Source organism: Pseudorca crassidens, chromosome 1 (assembly GCF_039906515.1).
Source record: "Pseudorca crassidens isolate mPseCra1 chromosome 1, mPseCra1.hap1, whole genome shotgun sequence".
Classification (NCBI taxonomy): Eukaryota; Metazoa; Chordata; class Mammalia; order Artiodactyla; family Delphinidae; genus Pseudorca; species Pseudorca crassidens.
In genome coordinates this window covers 41922067-41939364 of record NC_090296.1, presented here as the reverse complement: position 1 = coordinate 41939364, position 17298 = coordinate 41922067, and the positions used below count along the sequence as shown (strand labels likewise).

At 36.4% G+C, this 17298-nt stretch overlaps 2 protein-coding genes across 3 annotated transcripts in view; one reads left to right on the top strand and one right to left on the bottom strand.

The window, feature by feature from the left end:
* The window catches only part of RTN1 (reticulon 1), a 411168-nt gene that overhangs the window by 289612 nt on the left and 104258 nt on the right, over positions 1 to 17298 (bottom strand). The gene's annotated exons all lie outside the window — the stretch shown is intronic.
* LRRC9 (leucine rich repeat containing 9) overlaps positions 1 to 17298 on the top strand; it is a 112223-nt gene that overhangs the window by 18499 nt on the left and 76426 nt on the right. Inside the window, exons 7-10 of the mRNA XM_067734490.1 lie at positions 2464 to 2646; positions 6070 to 6225; positions 9369 to 9565; positions 10463 to 10594. Coding sequence (XP_067590591.1) covers positions 2464 to 2646; positions 6070 to 6225; positions 9369 to 9565; positions 10463 to 10594 — 668 coding nt within the window. The remainder of the gene's footprint in view (positions 1 to 2463; positions 2647 to 6069; positions 6226 to 9368; positions 9566 to 10462; positions 10595 to 17298) is intronic.

The following is a 17298-nucleotide window of genomic DNA, read 5'->3' as shown; positions in this document are numbered from 1 at the left end:
GAAGCCATATGGAAGTTTATCTCACCCTGGCCAGCCACGGCAGCCTTGTGGTAAAGAGCAGAGGCTGCACAGGCAGAAAGATCTGTCACTTCTAGCCCTGCCACAGACTAAGGGCAGCATAATACAATGGTAACATGAAGTTGAAGTGAAATAATAAAATAAAGCTCCTAGAACAATGACTAAACACAGTAAGCACTCAATAGATATGCCATTTTATTATTATTACTATCACTTTAATGACGTTAACCTATTTCAATCTCCTCATCAAAAGGATAGGGATAAAAATAGGATTATTGTGAAGGTTCATTGTATGGCATAAAATTAAAAAGGCTCTCTATAATAATTATGGCTTCTCATAAAAACATTGAACATGACTCACAGCAACCTTTATTATTCAAATATTAGGAATATTCCTGAAATATTATTATTCTGAATTTTTATGTCTACCCTTTCCAGTCACCCTAAAAAGATACTATCCTGGTGAAAGTGAGATGTGCTTTCATAGACTCCAGCGTCATCTAACTTCTGAGTGTATGTGGAGGATTCCTGCATAAGACTTCAAAGTTCACACCCGCCATAGCCCAGACTGATGGTCAAATGCAACACAGCCACCCAGAAATCAAACAGTATCTTTACTCTTCAGCATAGTCAATGGTTTACCTTCCTTGCCCTGCAGAATTTGACCAAGTAATTCTCTGCACAGCTCTATTCAGAAATCTCCTTTTTAGAGTCACCCTGATTAGTTAGTCCCACTCATGCTATGGGCCTAGCCATAGCCTTAGGTCCAGCCAGTAAGCCAAGTTATCACTTGTCCAGAGAGAGTTTGGACACACATTATCCACCTCACCCTGTCTTACTCTTAATTCTAGCAGCCTGATTTCACTACTTGCTTCCCGATTCCATTTGTATTGATACTTTATCTTCTAAATTAGTGCCTCCTGGTCCTTGCTTTGGATTTCCTTTAATTCTGATTCTGAGTCTCTTAACTAGCAGTGCATTCATTTAAGTCCAACTCTACCATAGTACCTTCCTACCCCAGGCACCACCCTAGTAATACTATTATTGAGAAAGATGTGAGCGTGTCTTAGAGGTTGGTAGAAAGTAATAAGCATTCAATTCAATTCACATTATTTATTTAGTGCCTGCTGTGTTCTAAATGCTGAATGCTGGGAATGCAGTGTTAACAGGACACAAACCCTGTTCTCAAAGAGTTTATCTCAGGAATTGGCAAACTTTTTCTATAAAAGGCCAGAAAGAAAATATTTCAGGTTTTGTGGGCCATATATGGCCTCTGTCACACATTCTTCTTATTTTTTCCCAACACTTTAAAAATGCAATCACCATTCTTAGCTTGTGGATTGAGGGCCAAAGCACATACAGACCCTTGGCTTATAGACTTGTGGATAATTGACAATAGGGTGTGATAAATTCTATAACAAGGGTAAGCCCCGTGGCTAAGAGAGTTCATAGGAGGAGCATCTACCCCAAGCCTGGGGGATGAAACAAGGCTCTCAAAGAAGAAGATACCTAGGTTGAGTCTTGACAGAGTAAAAGGTAAAATTGGGGTGAAGTTCAGTCCATTCAAAGGCAGAAGCGTGAGTGAATGTCTAAATGGTCTGGGACATTCTGAAACTTCAAGTTGTTCAGTATGGCTAAAACATAAAATGTCAGGGTTTAAATAGAAGGGACAAGACTGAAGAGTTAAGCAAGGGCCAGATGCCAAATAAAGGAAGGTGTAAACAGTGACTTAAACTTCAAGATAAAAGATGTTAAGGAATCACATTGGTCTGAAAGTGCATCGTCAACCCCTACCCCTCCAGAGGCTGTGAGGAAAATGAGGCCCTCAGGAGAAAGCTAGCTTTCAGTTGCCCTTAATAGGCAGAAAGGGCATTTATAGAAACAAACAACAACAACAACAACAAAAACCTCAAACCAAAAAACCCTAAAAATCAGGAGTTCAGTGTTAATTATATTAAAACATAGGTGCCATAGCCTTTGGTGAGAAGAGCAGACCTGGAGGCTGAGGAAAATAGCGAGCTGTGTTCCTGGGTGGTCAGTGTGGGGAGTATGGTGAAGGAGGTAGGAGACCTACATCCTTGTTATTCCTGGGGCACGTGTGAGCAAAGGGGCTGTGCAGAGAGGGAATGGTGTCTTAAGGAATAAATGGGCTTCAGGGTTTCATGTAGAATACATCATTTAGTAAATACTCTTTGTCATTTTACATTTAAAATGTATAGTTATATAGAGTCTGCTGTTTAATTATTGTTGATCCATTTTTCATGTATTTAGCATCTTTTTCAATAGAGAATAACACTTTATGCATCTAAATACCTTTAACATATTAAAGCACATAATTAGAATGCATTACATTAAGTTATGGGTGATCTTAAGAGCTAAAATGCCTCCTTTAGAAATGGAGAGTTGCAATTAATCAATTGACCATTATTGTTGCTGTTGTTTTAGGACCTCACTAACTTAACCAGGCTGCGTCGCTTAAAGGATTTATGTCTCAATGATCCTCAGTATAAAACCAATCCAGTTTGTCTGCTGTGTAATTATTCCACACATGTGTTATATCATTTGCCTTGCCTTCAAAGACTTGACACGTTTGATGTGTCAGCAAAGCAAATCAAGGAACTGGCAGATGTAAGTGCATACCTAATCAGGTGTCTGTGTCTTAAGTTTAATTAACTCCTTCTTTCTGGCTGTGTCAACATGTGGTAGGTAGTATGATCTCGTCAGTGTTGTCACCAATTCTACTTTTGCCCAGTGAACTGGATATTTCACATAGATGCATACAGATAATAACATTAGTACTAGAATCTCAATTTTGATGACAGTATTGGAAGGTAAAATAATAGAAAAACGTTTAAACTTATATAAAACTTGAAGGAAATCTGAAAAATTATCAGTGTTAAGAATAATTAAACTAATGCTATATATACGAAAATTAAGCCTAAATAAAGTAGAAATGAAACAAGTAACCTCCTCTCATTTGGAGTATTATATATCAAAATTAGAAGATACCCATGGTTGATGGTAGTATGCCAGGATTAGGTAGATTTTAATCTAATTAAAGATGGTTTGGGGTTCTCTGTAAGTATAAGTGAATCTACCCACACTGCCAAAATCTTGAAGATCTCCAAAATCTTGAAAAGGGCTTTTCCTGGGCTGTCACTGATGGTGAATCTCCCAGTAAAGGGACTACTATGCCATGGTATGAAAGGCTTTATAATTTGAGAGTAGAGTTCATAGGAATTTACCATGTTTTTTAATATTCTTCCCACATTATATTTCTACCTCTCCTTCTAGTCCATTGAGTCCCATTTGTTTATTCAGTTAACCATTCAATAAATAGTTTATGAGTGTCCAGAATGTGCCCACATGAAGCCCTCCCATCCTTTCCTTGTGGCTCATCCATCATCTCAACATAGATAAAGAATGTCTTTATCCATTTCTCTTGTATCTCTTCTCTTGGTAGCTTGAGGATTTATTCTCAAGTTCCACTGTCTCCTCTCATCTTTTCAAAACTGAGATTATCCTCTCTCCCATCCCAATCTAAGAAGTGAGCTGTCTTGTAATATTGAGCAAAAGGCTAGAGTTATTGTCTACTAGCAGATGTCCAGAGTCATTGGAGGGTCAGGGAGGAATGTCTTCTCTAACAATGTTAAGTCAAAAATAATGACAAAACTTTGCAGTGACAACCATATTTTTGAAATTTCCATTATCATCTCTGTAGTTTTTCATCACACACTTTCTGAAAAGGTGAGCAGGATGAATGTGCTTCACTAAATTACTTGGCTGATTAATTTATCTAACAAATATTTAATGCCTATTACATTCGAGGCACAGTTCAAGGCACTAGAAATAGAGTGACCAAAACAGAAAAAAAAAACCCTGCTTCCTTGGAGTTTACATTTAGTGAGAGAAGACAGATAGTAAGCAGCTAAATGAGTGAAAAACTAGTATGTCAGATGGTGATAAATGCTATGGAGGAAAATGAAATAAGGGTGAAGGAAACAAGATTGTTGGTAGGGGCAGAGAAAGGGCCGTAGGCTCTTTTCTATAGAACTGTTGGGAAAGGATTTACTAAGGCAACATTTGAGCAGAGACCTGAAGGAAATAAGGGAGCAAGTTTTTCAGGGATCAGCAAGTACAAAGACCTTGAGCAGGAGCATGCCTCATATTTTAAGCACAACAAGGAGGCTAGTATGGCTGGAGCTGAGTAAGCAAAGAGGAAAGAAAGAAGAGATGAATACAGGAGTGGTGGGGGGCAGATCACGTGAGACTGAAGAATGTTGTAAGGACTTTGGCTTTTACTTTGAGTGATATGAGGCCACTGGAAAATTTTGAGAGGAGGAGGAAACAAGATGACTTATGTTTTAAAGGGATCCTTTTGGTTAATGAATTAAGAATAGAGGATTAAAGGAAAAGGTGAAAGCAGAGAGACCAGTTAGATTCCAGAAACTTGGATGAGAGATGCTGATGGTTTGATACAGGACACTGTAGAGGGGGTAGTAAAAAGTAATCAAAAGTAATTGTAGCAGTAGTTAGAAGGTAGAATCCATCTGGATTTGCTGATAGATTGAATTTGAAGTGTAGATGAAAAGGTAGAGAATAATTCCAAGCAACTAACCCAAGCAACTGAAGGAGGGAAGGAGTTGCTATTTGATGAGATGAGGAAGAGTATGGGAGGAGTAAATTTAGAAGGAAGAATCACAGCATAATGTTAAGCATATAAAGTTTGAACAATCTTTTGAATATCCAAGATGGATATATGAGACTGTTATTTAAGAGAGTTGCCTGGATTGGAGATAAAGATATGGGAATTGAAAGCAGAAGGATGATACCAAGCCGAGGACTGGATGAATCACCAAGGGAATGTTGTGGGTGGGGAAGTGTGTCACTTGGGTAGGTAAGTTCTGACTTTACTTGCCACTTGTAGGCAAAAAAAAAAAAAAAAAAAAATCAAGAAACACCATCTGCCATTTCCTTAGTTACAGTTTTTTCTACTCAATTGCACCTGAGAAACAAGCTCTTCTTGATCAGGAATTTTTATCTGCTAATCATCACCCTAAAACAGCCTTTTTCCCCTTAACTCTTCTATGTTATGAATGCCTGATTTTTTGCAGAAGAATTTAGTAATTTCAGTTTCAGAATTTCATATTATGTGTGGAGAAGGAATTCTTTTGTCTGTTCATCAAGCCATATATTTGTTTCCATTCTATCTGTTATGCCAAATAATTCTGTTGGGATCTTGACTATCCACTTTCTACTAAATAAATCACACAACAGTGTACAAGCCTTCCAACTTAATTGAGGTACAGATTTGCCGATAATGCCTTCATTATTTCAGGTAAACAGTTAAAACTAGGTCACATTATAACATGCACCTGATTTGTTTATTTTCTTAGCTAGTTCTTTTGACTAATATAACTCTTGAGCACCATTTACCTGGTATATTTCTTAATGGTGGAATCAATCAGTTTATCATGATAAACATTAGTAACTGCATGATCCATTGATATTAAGGAATTCAAGATAACTGGATTAGATTGACAATTTAGTAATTTGCTCAATCTAAAACAAGTTCATTTAGAGCATTCTTTTATAGATTTGGGGGAAAAAACCCATGAAATCCTATTTCTTAGCCATGCATTTAAAAAATGAATAATGTTACATTTGATTTTATTCTTTTAAATTTATTTTTTCTCTAAATTAATCAAATAGGAATAATATGTTAGCTTCAGTAGTACTGCCACATTAGCTAAATGACACTATTTTGTAAATTGAGTTCTTTCTGTAGTCTCTTTATGTTGTCACTGAAAGTAAATATGCCTCACACTTAAAATATTATACACAAAGAACATCTTTGAAATTTTATGTTTTGCTTATTAAATTTAAATAGAGGATTCTGTGTAGCCATTATCATTTCAACTAATATCATTATTAGTAACTGAGCATGTAAAACTTAAAAATAATTATATAGAACATACCACACTCATATAATACCACTAATAATTACCTATAATGTTTTTTGTTTCAGCTAACCTTTTTTCTCACTTTTAGACCACAGCAATGAAAAAAATAATGTATTACAATATGCGTATAAAAACTGTTCAGAGGCATCTTAATGAAGACCTTGAAAAACTGAATGATCGAAAATGTAAATTACAGAAGTTGCCAGAAGAACGAATAAAATTATTCAGCCTTTTGAAAAAAAATGTGAGATTTAATATTGTAAAATTTCAATAGCCTTGTCTTAAGAAAACTGGCAGATAAGATACTATTATCTTTTAAATTTTATATGTATGTATACATTTATAAATATGCATACCTTTTAAAATTAATACTAAGTTTCAAGTAAGTTTTCCCTGAAAATGTTTTGATTCTAGGTACTTAACTAAGCTTCATTCTGTGCTTAGAAATCTGCAATTTAAAAAAGGTATAGGCAGGGCTTCCCTGGTGGCGCAGTGGTTGAGAGTCCGCCTGCCGATTCAGGGGACGCGGGTCGTGCCCTGGTCCGGGAAGATCCCACATGCCGCAGAGCGGCTGGGCCCTTGAGCCATGGCCGCTGAGCCTGCGCGTCAGGAGCCTGTGCTCTGCAACGCGAGAGGCCACAGCAGTGAGAGGCCCGCATACCGCAAAAAAAAAAAAAAAGTATAGGCATATTAATTTATAAAGTTTTAAAAATGCTGTGTAATTCAATATGATTCAGTGAGTTATAGAGATCTGTTAGACTTATTTCACTACATTTTTATTAGATACCAGCAGGCTGTGCTCAAAATTCATTTTCTTGTCTAAAATGCTAAAGTACTCTTTACTATTGTATGTTGTATACTATTAAAGTATAGCTTGTTATAAAGTTCCCATAATGTTGTATACTTCAATAGTTTGTGCTTTAGTAGTTATATGTGCTTTTTTAATTTAGAATAAATTGGATTTCCTTTACTAAAAGTAGACTCTGAGAAATGAAGGCTTACGTCAAAACAGAACTTTGTATGTATAAGAACTTATTGTATTAAAAAAAAGGTATAAGAAAATAATGGTTTATTCAAAAAATGGTGTTACAAAAATAGTCAAACTACTTGGGAATAGGGGACTTGGATCCTTAGTTTATACTTTACTAAAAGTAAATACAGTGGGGAAAATAGAATTAAATGTAAAAATGAAAACATAAAAAAGCAGAAGAGTATATGGATTAATATATTTAACTGATCTCAGCCTGCCAAGTAAGAAAAATACTAGAAATCACAGGGAACAGAATTTAGCTTTGATTGAAAAAAAAAAAGTAAAACGCTTTTGTACTAAAAAGCATCATTAATGAAAATAAACAATAAATGACAGTCTGAAAAATTGTTTTCAACAAACATGAAGGACAAACATAATATCCTTAGTATAAAAGTACTCATAAGTAAAACAAGACAAAAAGGGACTTCCCTGGTGGCACAGTGGTTAAGAATCCGCCTGCCAATGCAGGGGACACGGGTTCAATCCCTGGTCTGGGAAAATCCCACATGCCACGGAGCAACTAAGCCCATGAAGTCCACGTGCTTAGAGCCTGTGCTCCGCAACAAGAGAAGCCACTGTAATGAGAAGCCTGTGCACCACAATGAAGAGTAGCCCCCACTCACTGCAACTAGAGAAAGCCCACACGCACCAACGAAGACCCAATGCCGCCAAAAATAAATAAATTAATTAAAAAATTTTAAAGAAGACAAGAAAGTATATATCCAAATAGAAAAATTAAGCAAATTCCATAAACTATCTTTTTACAAAAGAAGAAATAAAAACTAATAAACATGTGAAAGAGGACCTCAATCTGATTATTAATTTCCTAATATGAAATAAGACAACAAGCAACCATTTTCACCTATAAATTTGTCATAGCCTGCCTGGTGAAGATGGGTGTGACACTATTACACCACTGATGAGAGTGTAATTGGGTCATATATATTACTAACAGCCTAAAAATGCTCATAGCCTTTGACCCAGTAAATCTACTTCTAGCACTCCATTTAAAGATTTGGATAAATATTTATATGAGAATATTCATCACTGTACTATTAATAACAACAAAAAATTGGAAACTACCTAAATGTTTAAAAAGAGAGGCAGAATTACTCATTCTTAAGATTGAATGGTATGTAGCGATTAAAAATATATTTAGTACTCTTTATGAAATTAACAGGTTTAAATTCATATTATAATCAGAAAGGTATTCTTAAAACATTAACGTAATTTATTTACTTGAATAAAAAACGACAGGAAAACCAGTATATGGAAATCATTTTATATCTGCCATTTTCATGTGCAAATGGATGTATTAATATGTGAAAAATAATAGTTATAGATTATATAAACTATAGGTATTTTTATAAAATATGCTTACTTCATTTTTTTAACAGCTGTATGTAGCCATTATAGAGAAAGGAGTACAGATACTTAGCAAATTTCTATTTGTATGCACTTCTCTGTGTACAGTACAATTTATCTTGAAATCCATTCTACGATGCTGGGGTTAGGGTAAGGCAAATGAGGCACTCACCCTGGGCCCAAAGTTTAAGGGAAGGTCTAAAACCTCCATAATTAAGATAAATCATGTATTTTATTATAATATATATTTTAAAAATATTTATTTAAATTTATTTGGTTGCGCTGGTCTTAGTTGCGGCATGTGGGCTCCTTAGTTGTGGCATGCATGTGGGATCTAGTTCCCTGACCAGAGATTAAACCCAGGCCCCCTGCATTGGGAGCATGGAGTCTTAACCAATACACCACCAGGGAAGTCCCTATTATAATATTTCTTAAAAATACAAATGAATGCAAAAAAAGTCCATTACGAACAACAAGAAAAATCACAAATATCAAAATTTTAAATAACGACATTGCTGTGCTGAGCCGTATAGGAGACTGAGGCAAAGAGAAAAATGTGCACCCCTATATCCATGCTTGTGTATATTTTTTATGTTGTTTCCCAGAATACCAAAGTAGTTGAAAAATTGAAAAGTAGGAGTGATAAAAGTCACATTATTTCAAGCTTATTCTCTTTGTTCCAAAATCAGCATTTCTTATCATTTTACTTTGGCTTTATTAGAAGCTAACTCATCAATAATATTTTAAAATTTATTTCTTTGCTTTTCTTATTTTCAGTTGAGAGAACTGCCATGTCTGAAGTATTTAATTTCACTTGGTCAAGAGAAATTCGTTGACCAAACTTGTACTAAAGTTATAATCACATGCTTGCCATGTTTTTATGAAGTTTGGCTTATTTATTATCTAGATTGCTACTTTGTTAATTTAAGTTAACTAAATATTTAATAGATTCCACTGAACAATTTTGCTCTCTGGCACATTGATTTCAACAGTTGGAACGGGAACTGACTGAACTCAGAGGATCTGGCAAAGGGCACAATGATAGATCCAGTAACAATAAAGTAACTGAGCTTGAAAAATCAAAAAACTGTGAAACTGTCACAGAAGAACCAAGTCTTCAGCAGAAGATAGTGACCAAACTAAATGCCTTGAATGAAAGGGTAACATTCTGGAACAAAAAACTAGATGAGTATGTTTAATGAATTATCTCGTTGTTCAAATTTGAAACATGAGGGAAAAGAATGTTCTGGGCCACTGGTCGAGCTCAATTCTCTTCTTCAGGAATGGAAAGAATTACAGTATGAAGTAAAACACAACATGTTTTTTCAGTCCAGTTCTTAGTAGAGGTAGGCATCATTGGTTCAAAGTTAGCATATAGTTTTTTAAAGAAGCAATACTTTACTAGGAACACTGGACTTCCCCTGAGTGGCTTCTTGTCACATGACTCTAGTGTCTGCAAATTAAAAACATTAGTTTTTTTAACGTTAGTTGCTACTGGTGCAGAAAGCACATACAAAAGTTGTCTGGAATCATGTATAAAGAAACTCAGGTTGAGTATCAACTAGAAACATAAAGCAAGAAGACTTATTAAGTACTGTGATTTTTTTTTTTAATTTACTAAGGCACTAAGTGGATAAGTTAGTTTGCCCTGTAATAATAAATAGTAACAAAATAATAACTAATATTTATTGAGTTCTTACTCTGTGCCAAGCTCTTGGCTAAGAGCTTTTCATATATTTTGCCTATAATCTTCAAAAAGCCTATTCAGGTGTAGGTACTATCAATCTTGTCATTTTCTAAGAAGTTGCAGCAGAAAAATGTTGTGACTTGTCTAAGATCTGAGAATCATAAATGGTGGAGCCAGGAGAGTCTTCTAACCTTCACTTACTCTGAGGTTAACAAAATTTGAGGTGATTTTAATTGCCAAAAACAGAATGTCTTTTACTTGGTTTAACTGTTAGCACCAAGCTTTCTTTGTTCATTGATGAAAGCCTTATATTTTAACATCAGCTTAGAAGAAACTATCATGAATTTTAATGTTGTGAATTTTAGATCATTTTAATAGCTTTATTTTTTTCTTAAATAGAATTGAAGGAATTTATCGTATTGAAGTAAAACAAAAGAAGAAAAGTCATAGTTTATTAATCCCATTTTTGTTAATTGAGTTGGAGACTGTGGGAAACATCTACTTTGAAGAAGGCACTCGATCTGATGACTGGTAAATCTTTTGATATTTAGTTATAGCTTTAAAACTAATTTTAAGTGCTTAGGATCATCAACCAAAATATCAACTTATAAAAATCTTAAAATGTCCCATTTCAAAACACTTACCATATAGAGTATTCATCCACTGAAGATTGGCAGTTACCTACTTTACCATATATACATTTCTCTGTTTATACTATTGCCATGAGCTAACTTGAAAACATCCTAATAGTATTTCTTTGCTCTTTACTTAATTTTCCTTAGCCCAAGAGCAGAATATAATTTAGAAAAGCTTATGGTCACGAATTAATTTTATGTATGTTTATACGGTTTATTTCTGGACTGAATATAGCTCTGGATTCTGAATACTGGGTGAGAGGCTAGAATAGGGAAGGAGTGGCAAAGCAGGATTGGCAACAGCAAGTTGCAAATACTGGAGGAGGCTGCCTAGTAAATTTCCTGGGGGTCCATGATCAAAGTGAAACCAGTTGTCTAGAGCTAGATAGAGTCAGGGTGCACATAGACTTTATGAGTTAAAATAAGGCAGACGCTTAAAAACCAGGAATTCGGGTGAAAAGCCCATTTGGACAAAAATGGCAAAGCCACCCAAAATGGAAACAGGAAAAAGGGATCCACACTTCAGAATCAAGTCCTACTGGTAGACACAAGGAAGTGGTTGTGTTGCTTCAACTAGAGGGTACAACCCAAAAAATGATCCTAAAAAAAGAGAGCCTTGGCACAAAAATATCATAACTTTCATATTTCTGCAGTCACTTTCTCAAAATTGAGAAGCCCGTGAACAAGGAAACATGTAAAGCTATAGCATGGACTTGATATATCACCCCAGAGGATGGTTTTACTCACTGTCACTGTTGAAACAAACACGATTTTTGTGAAGTAAACTACAAAACTTACAATAACCTTTTAGAAAGAAAAATGTGTGACTGTTATCCATTACTTTAAGCCAAGCCCCCTGATTCTATTAGATGTGGCTCTAACTCACCTCTGTGAGTAAAAGCTTCTGAAGGGCCTTGGGGGTACTTTGGTGGAAAAGTCTAAGACGCTCTGCCCAAGGGACAAAGGGATCTTCTAAAATACTTTCTTTTGTATCAGTAGATCCATTTGCCCAACAGTTATCACTGTTGCTTAACCACAATATTTGATTTTTATGTACAAAGATATAAAAGGTATTCATCCCAGTCCCCATGTAAACAAGTAGAGGCCTTGATTTTTCAAGTGTTAAGAATTGAATGGTGTCTCTCTGCAGGATGTATGCATAATTCTTCAGTCTTTTATTTGTATTCACTCAACCTAAACAGAATTGCTTTTTATTATTTGTTTCTTTTTAACTTATCACAAAGCAAGCTCTTTATAAAACAAGTACATTAGTGAAAAAAACTATGTAAAAGCAAAATAACTAAAAAGCCATTTAGGTAACCGTGTCAGCCTGATAGTAATTTAGATAGCTTTGGTGGATTTTAATAAGCATTAATAATTGTTTACTTGGTTTTAATAAAAATAACCTTGATCCATTTTAAGGAGAAAATCAAATACATGTTGGCAGAATTTCAAGGACTGTTTGTTACTTTTAGCATACTACAAGCTTGGCTACCTTAGCTCTGATCGTTTATGTATATTAGGAAATAACTATTAAAGTGCTTTAAATTGCTCTGTGTGGTACATATCTAGTCATTTTATAATTTAAACACTGACTTTTCTTTAATATTTTTAAGGCCAATATTTAGCATTTAAATAAAAAGTACTGGAGTAGAGCTAGAACTAAAACATAAAGGTTTTCTCTCAGAAAAGCCTATGTTTATAGTAAAAGAGCATTGCAGATTTCTAATCGTATATCGTTAAAAATTTCTTAGTGGGCTTCCCTGGTGGTGCAGTGGTTGAGAGTCCGCCTGCCGATGCAGGGGACGCGGGTTCGTGCCCCGGTCCAGGAAGATCCCACATGCCGCGGAGCAGCTAGGCCCGTGAGCCATGGCCGCTGAGCCTGCGCGTCCGGAGCCTGTGCTCCGCAACGGGAGAGGCCACAACAGTGAGAGGCCCACGTACCGCAAAAAAAAAAAAAAATTTCTTAGCTTCATTTCTTTTTTGAAATTGAAGAGCTTTATTTTTCAGTTTAAAAAAGTCCTGATTTTACAGAGACTTGTCTGTTGAGTAGATTGTTGCCACTACAGCATTTTCATTATAGATCATATTATTTACCTCTGTATTGCCAACTGAGTTATATCTATTGACAACAGACAACATTTATCAACATTTACCAGATGGGGACGCCAATGCATCAAAGATGCTGTCCTTGTGCTTGAGAAGCTTTTTTAACCTGGTTATAGATACATGCATGGCATTTACAATTTAAAGAAATAACTTCAAAGTACCACAAAACAATATATAAGTGACTCTGTGAGATCCTTGGGGACAGATAGGATGTGCCTTATAAGTCATTACATCTAGCATAGGGCTGGCTGGATTCATAACTCAATAGATAACTAATTGAAGTCTCTATATCAATATATAGATATTCACTTAGTAGGTTCACTTTTGTCTATAAAATAACTTTCAGTAATTAATCTAACTTTTTATATATAAACATTTCAGGCTGTACTGTTTTAGAGAGCTACAGAAACTCAGACTTTTTGTTTTATACTGTTTTATATTTGTTTTTGATATGGTTTAAGTCAGCAAGTCAGTTAACAGTATTTATTAAATGCTTGTTTAGGATTTTGAAGTGATTTTAATAGATTATATTATGCTTCAGCCATTTAAAACCATGTGCATTCTACATTTGCTAAATGGGTGCATCATTTGTATATTAAGAACGTTTGTAGGCATCTCTCTGTGTAACTGAATATCTTAGTCAATGTGTATATCACCACTGTGGATGCTCACACATTCAGGTCTTACTGAATGAGTGGGGGCACCCAGTGACATGAGGGGCCCTCACTCTCCTAACCTCTGCAGATCTTGTTGCTTTTAGCCATTCCTTCCGTGTAACTTCACCTCTCTCTCTCTCTTTTTTTTTTTCTTGTAGTTAGACATTTCCTATTTTCTTTTTACACTCTCCCTTGACAGTCTCTTCTACTCCTGCACTTTCAAAAATTACTTAAAGTTACAATCTCTCTCCTTTACCCCAGTCCTGAAGTTCTACCTATTAGACATTTCTAGCCGAATGTCCAACTGGCAAGGCAAACTCAACACATTTAAAAGGGAACTCAGCTGTAAACTAAAAAATAGACAGTGGGGTTAGAGTCAGAAAGCCTAGGTTCAAACTCTATCTGCATAGTCTTAAAACAGTTATTTAACTCATCTGAATGTCATCTGTAAAATGAGAAAATAAAAAACTATCACAAAAGGTTACTGTTAGGATTAGACAAGGTGATGTAAAAATATTTAGTTCTTAATCTTTTTGCTTTTGTTTTCCTCTTCCTGCCCACAAACCACCCCTTCCTTCTGACTCCTCCATTCCTGTTTGTAGCACTACTACCCTCTTAGTCATAGAGGCACAACAAACACTGAAGCCATTCTTGACTCCATTCTCTTCCTCCATCTCCATATCCAATCAGCCTAAGACCCACAGGTTCTCTCCATAATGTCTCTTGCATTCGTTCTCTCCCTCTTTGTAACCAAAATCTCCTGCACATGGGCCATCATAACCTTCCTCTTAGACTATTGCTACATATAGCTGGTCCCTGCCTATGCCAAGAGCACTCTGTTAAAAACAAAACAAAAGCCTCCTGTAGCAACCTGTTATCTTCCAAATTACATTCTAACTCTTCACACTGACATTCAGTGTCCTTCACTGTATAGTCTCCAAACTACCCTAACCCCTTTTCAAACCCTTTCAGAGTCAGCTGAACTGTTCATGCCTCACTGCTCTTGGAATATATCTGGTACACCATCACATAAGTGGTTTTCTTTGTTCTACTTCCTTCACCCAGAATGCCTCGCATCCCAGGCCCTGGCTCTATCATTGCCTGTCAAAACTTACTTTATCTTCAAGGATGACATCAAAAGCCATTCCTTTGTGAGGAATTTTCTTGTCATCTCCATCAGCTATAGTCATTTCTTCTTCTTCTTTTTGAATCTTCATAGCACTGAGTTTTATCTCTCCTATCTTATACTCTATTATAATTTTGCTTGTACTTATCCATTACTTCTTCACTTTATTGGTTTATAAACTCGGTGAAGATAGAGACTGCATCTTTTTAATCTTTGAGTCTTTTCTACTTTGTTCACTTGCTCAGCATTCATCCACTGAGCTTCTACCATAAGTCACATTCTATGCTAGGTGCTAGTGATAAAAGTCAAATAAGATATAGTTCCCTCTCTAATCAAGCCTACAATCTGCTGTAGAAGACTATGGTAATGAAATAGTAATAAGTTCTGGGATGATTGTACACATGGAGAATGTAGGAGAGGGCAGCTATGTGAAGATCAAAGCAGAGTGGCAAGTTACAGAAAGTATTGTGGAAGTGGGGACACTTGAGGGAGATGCTTTGATCTGAGTTTTGAAGGACTGATAGAAGTTAACTATACGAAGAATTAGAGGAAGGACTTTGCAGGCAGAGGAAACAGCATGTGAAAGGGTGTGGAAATAGTATAATATGTTTGGAGAACTCAGTAGTTCCACATGACAAGGGCCTGATCATTAAGGGTCTTGCAGGCTGGGCTGGGTAGTTTCAATTTTGCCCTTAAATCTATCAGACTGAAAGAAAGGTGTAGCAGATTTCAATATTATTTTATACAAAGTCCTACAGAGTCATTATTTCAGGTTCAGACTAAAATGTGTATACATCAGACCAGTAATGACATGCTCCCCAGTTGCATGTAGCACATATTCAACAATGCTGTGAGAAGTTATCATCCTCCATGACGTACTGATAATATTGTAAGTCTCAGTACTTCTCTATCAGCATAGGTCTGTTCTCCCTCCTCCAGCAGTATTGCAGCCTCTGAATGATGTTTTCTCATCCACGGTGTGGCCAGGTGATTGAATGAATTGCTTTACTTCTGTGACCCCAGGTAGCACAGAGCCCTTGTCCTCTCAGCACCAGGGTTCTGTATCTCCAGGGCTCTAGGAATTCCATATGAGGAAGGGATCAGCTGCTTAATTCCCAAAGAAAAGCTCTATGAAAGGATCATACTACTTGGAGTTTCCTGTGCCATTCCTGGTTCTTGCATTCCTGGGAGACCAGGCTAGAAGCTGGGAACTGTCCATTTATCACTTCCATCTATTCTCGATTACTCTCAAGGGCAATTCTCGATTACCCTTTTGTTACTTTATAACAAAAACCTTATCTACATAAAACACCTATAGCACTAGTTTCTATCAGAGCACAATAATAATGATAATAATAACAATTAGAGTGCAAGTAATAATGAGTTTCAGTGGTTCCAGGACATGTTGTTTAGGGGTGACTTGGACTAATTTAGGCCCACCCAGGAAATGATCCCCCTATACATGACACTGTAGGTTTCCCACTGCACATGATGATCTGGTTGTTTAGCCGGACCTCTGAACTAGTTAGCAGCATTATGCTGGATTGCAGCACTATTTCTGTCTCCTTTACCAGACTGCGAGCTCCTCTGGGATTAGTTTGGTTTGGGCAGCTTACTTTTCAACTCTTGGAGAAGAGTAACTGGGCAGTTCCTAGCTGCACTGGTTCAGTCTTTGCTAGTGAGAAAGGCGAATGCTCTAAATTAGGAGCTCAGATGTTAGTCTTAGGAAGAGACACCCCATCAGGAAGCTTACCTTTGTGATCTTAGCCCACACCCACGCTCAGGCCCTGGTTGATTATCCCAGTGAGGACCAGTCATCTCATTCAAAGGCAGATGTACCCCATATAGGAGCACTTAACTTCCTTTTCAAACTGATCCATTTTTTTCAAATTTATTTTTTATTTTTACTTCTTTTCATTAAGGTAACATTGGTTTATAACATTATATGTTTCATGTGTACAACATTATACTTCTACTTTTGTATACATTACAGTGTGCTCACCACCAAATATTTAGTTTCATCTGTCACCATACAGTTGACCCCCCCCTTAAATTTCAAATTAATCTAAATTCTGTGCTACTTTAAGACAGTGCCAGAATTATTACTGTGAGCGTGGCCAGGCAAGGGCAGCAGAGAGCAAATGAGCATTGTGTACATTTTCCTGAGATCTTCACACAGCAGGCCCCTACTTCTCCTTCAATTTTTAGCTCAAATATCTTCTCTGAACGTCTTACCCAAGACTTGTCTTAAGTAGCCCCTGCCTCTCCAAGCCTCTCTTACCCCAAGCCTCTCTTTCTTCAGAGTACTTACCAGTTTAGATTTTTTTTATGTCTTGTTTATTTTTTTGTCCAACTCCCTTGGAAGATAGGGTCCATGAGAGCAGGGACCCTGCCTCTTTCACTTCTATATCCCTAGCTATGAAGTTATTGCAATAGCCCAACTAAGAGATGATGGTGATTTTAACTAGGAAAATAGCAGCGGTAATGATTAAATAGGGTCATATTCAGGATGTATTTTAGATGTAGAATCAAACAGACTTGCTGGAGACTTGGATATTGGTGAGGAAGAGAGGAGGCAAGGTTTATTCCTGGGATTTTAACCTAAGCTACCAGTTAGGTGATGTTGCCATATACTGAGGTGGAAAACACTCAGGAGGAGCAGGTTTAAAGGCAGGTGTGTTGGGTGAGTTAAATTTGAGAGGCCTATTA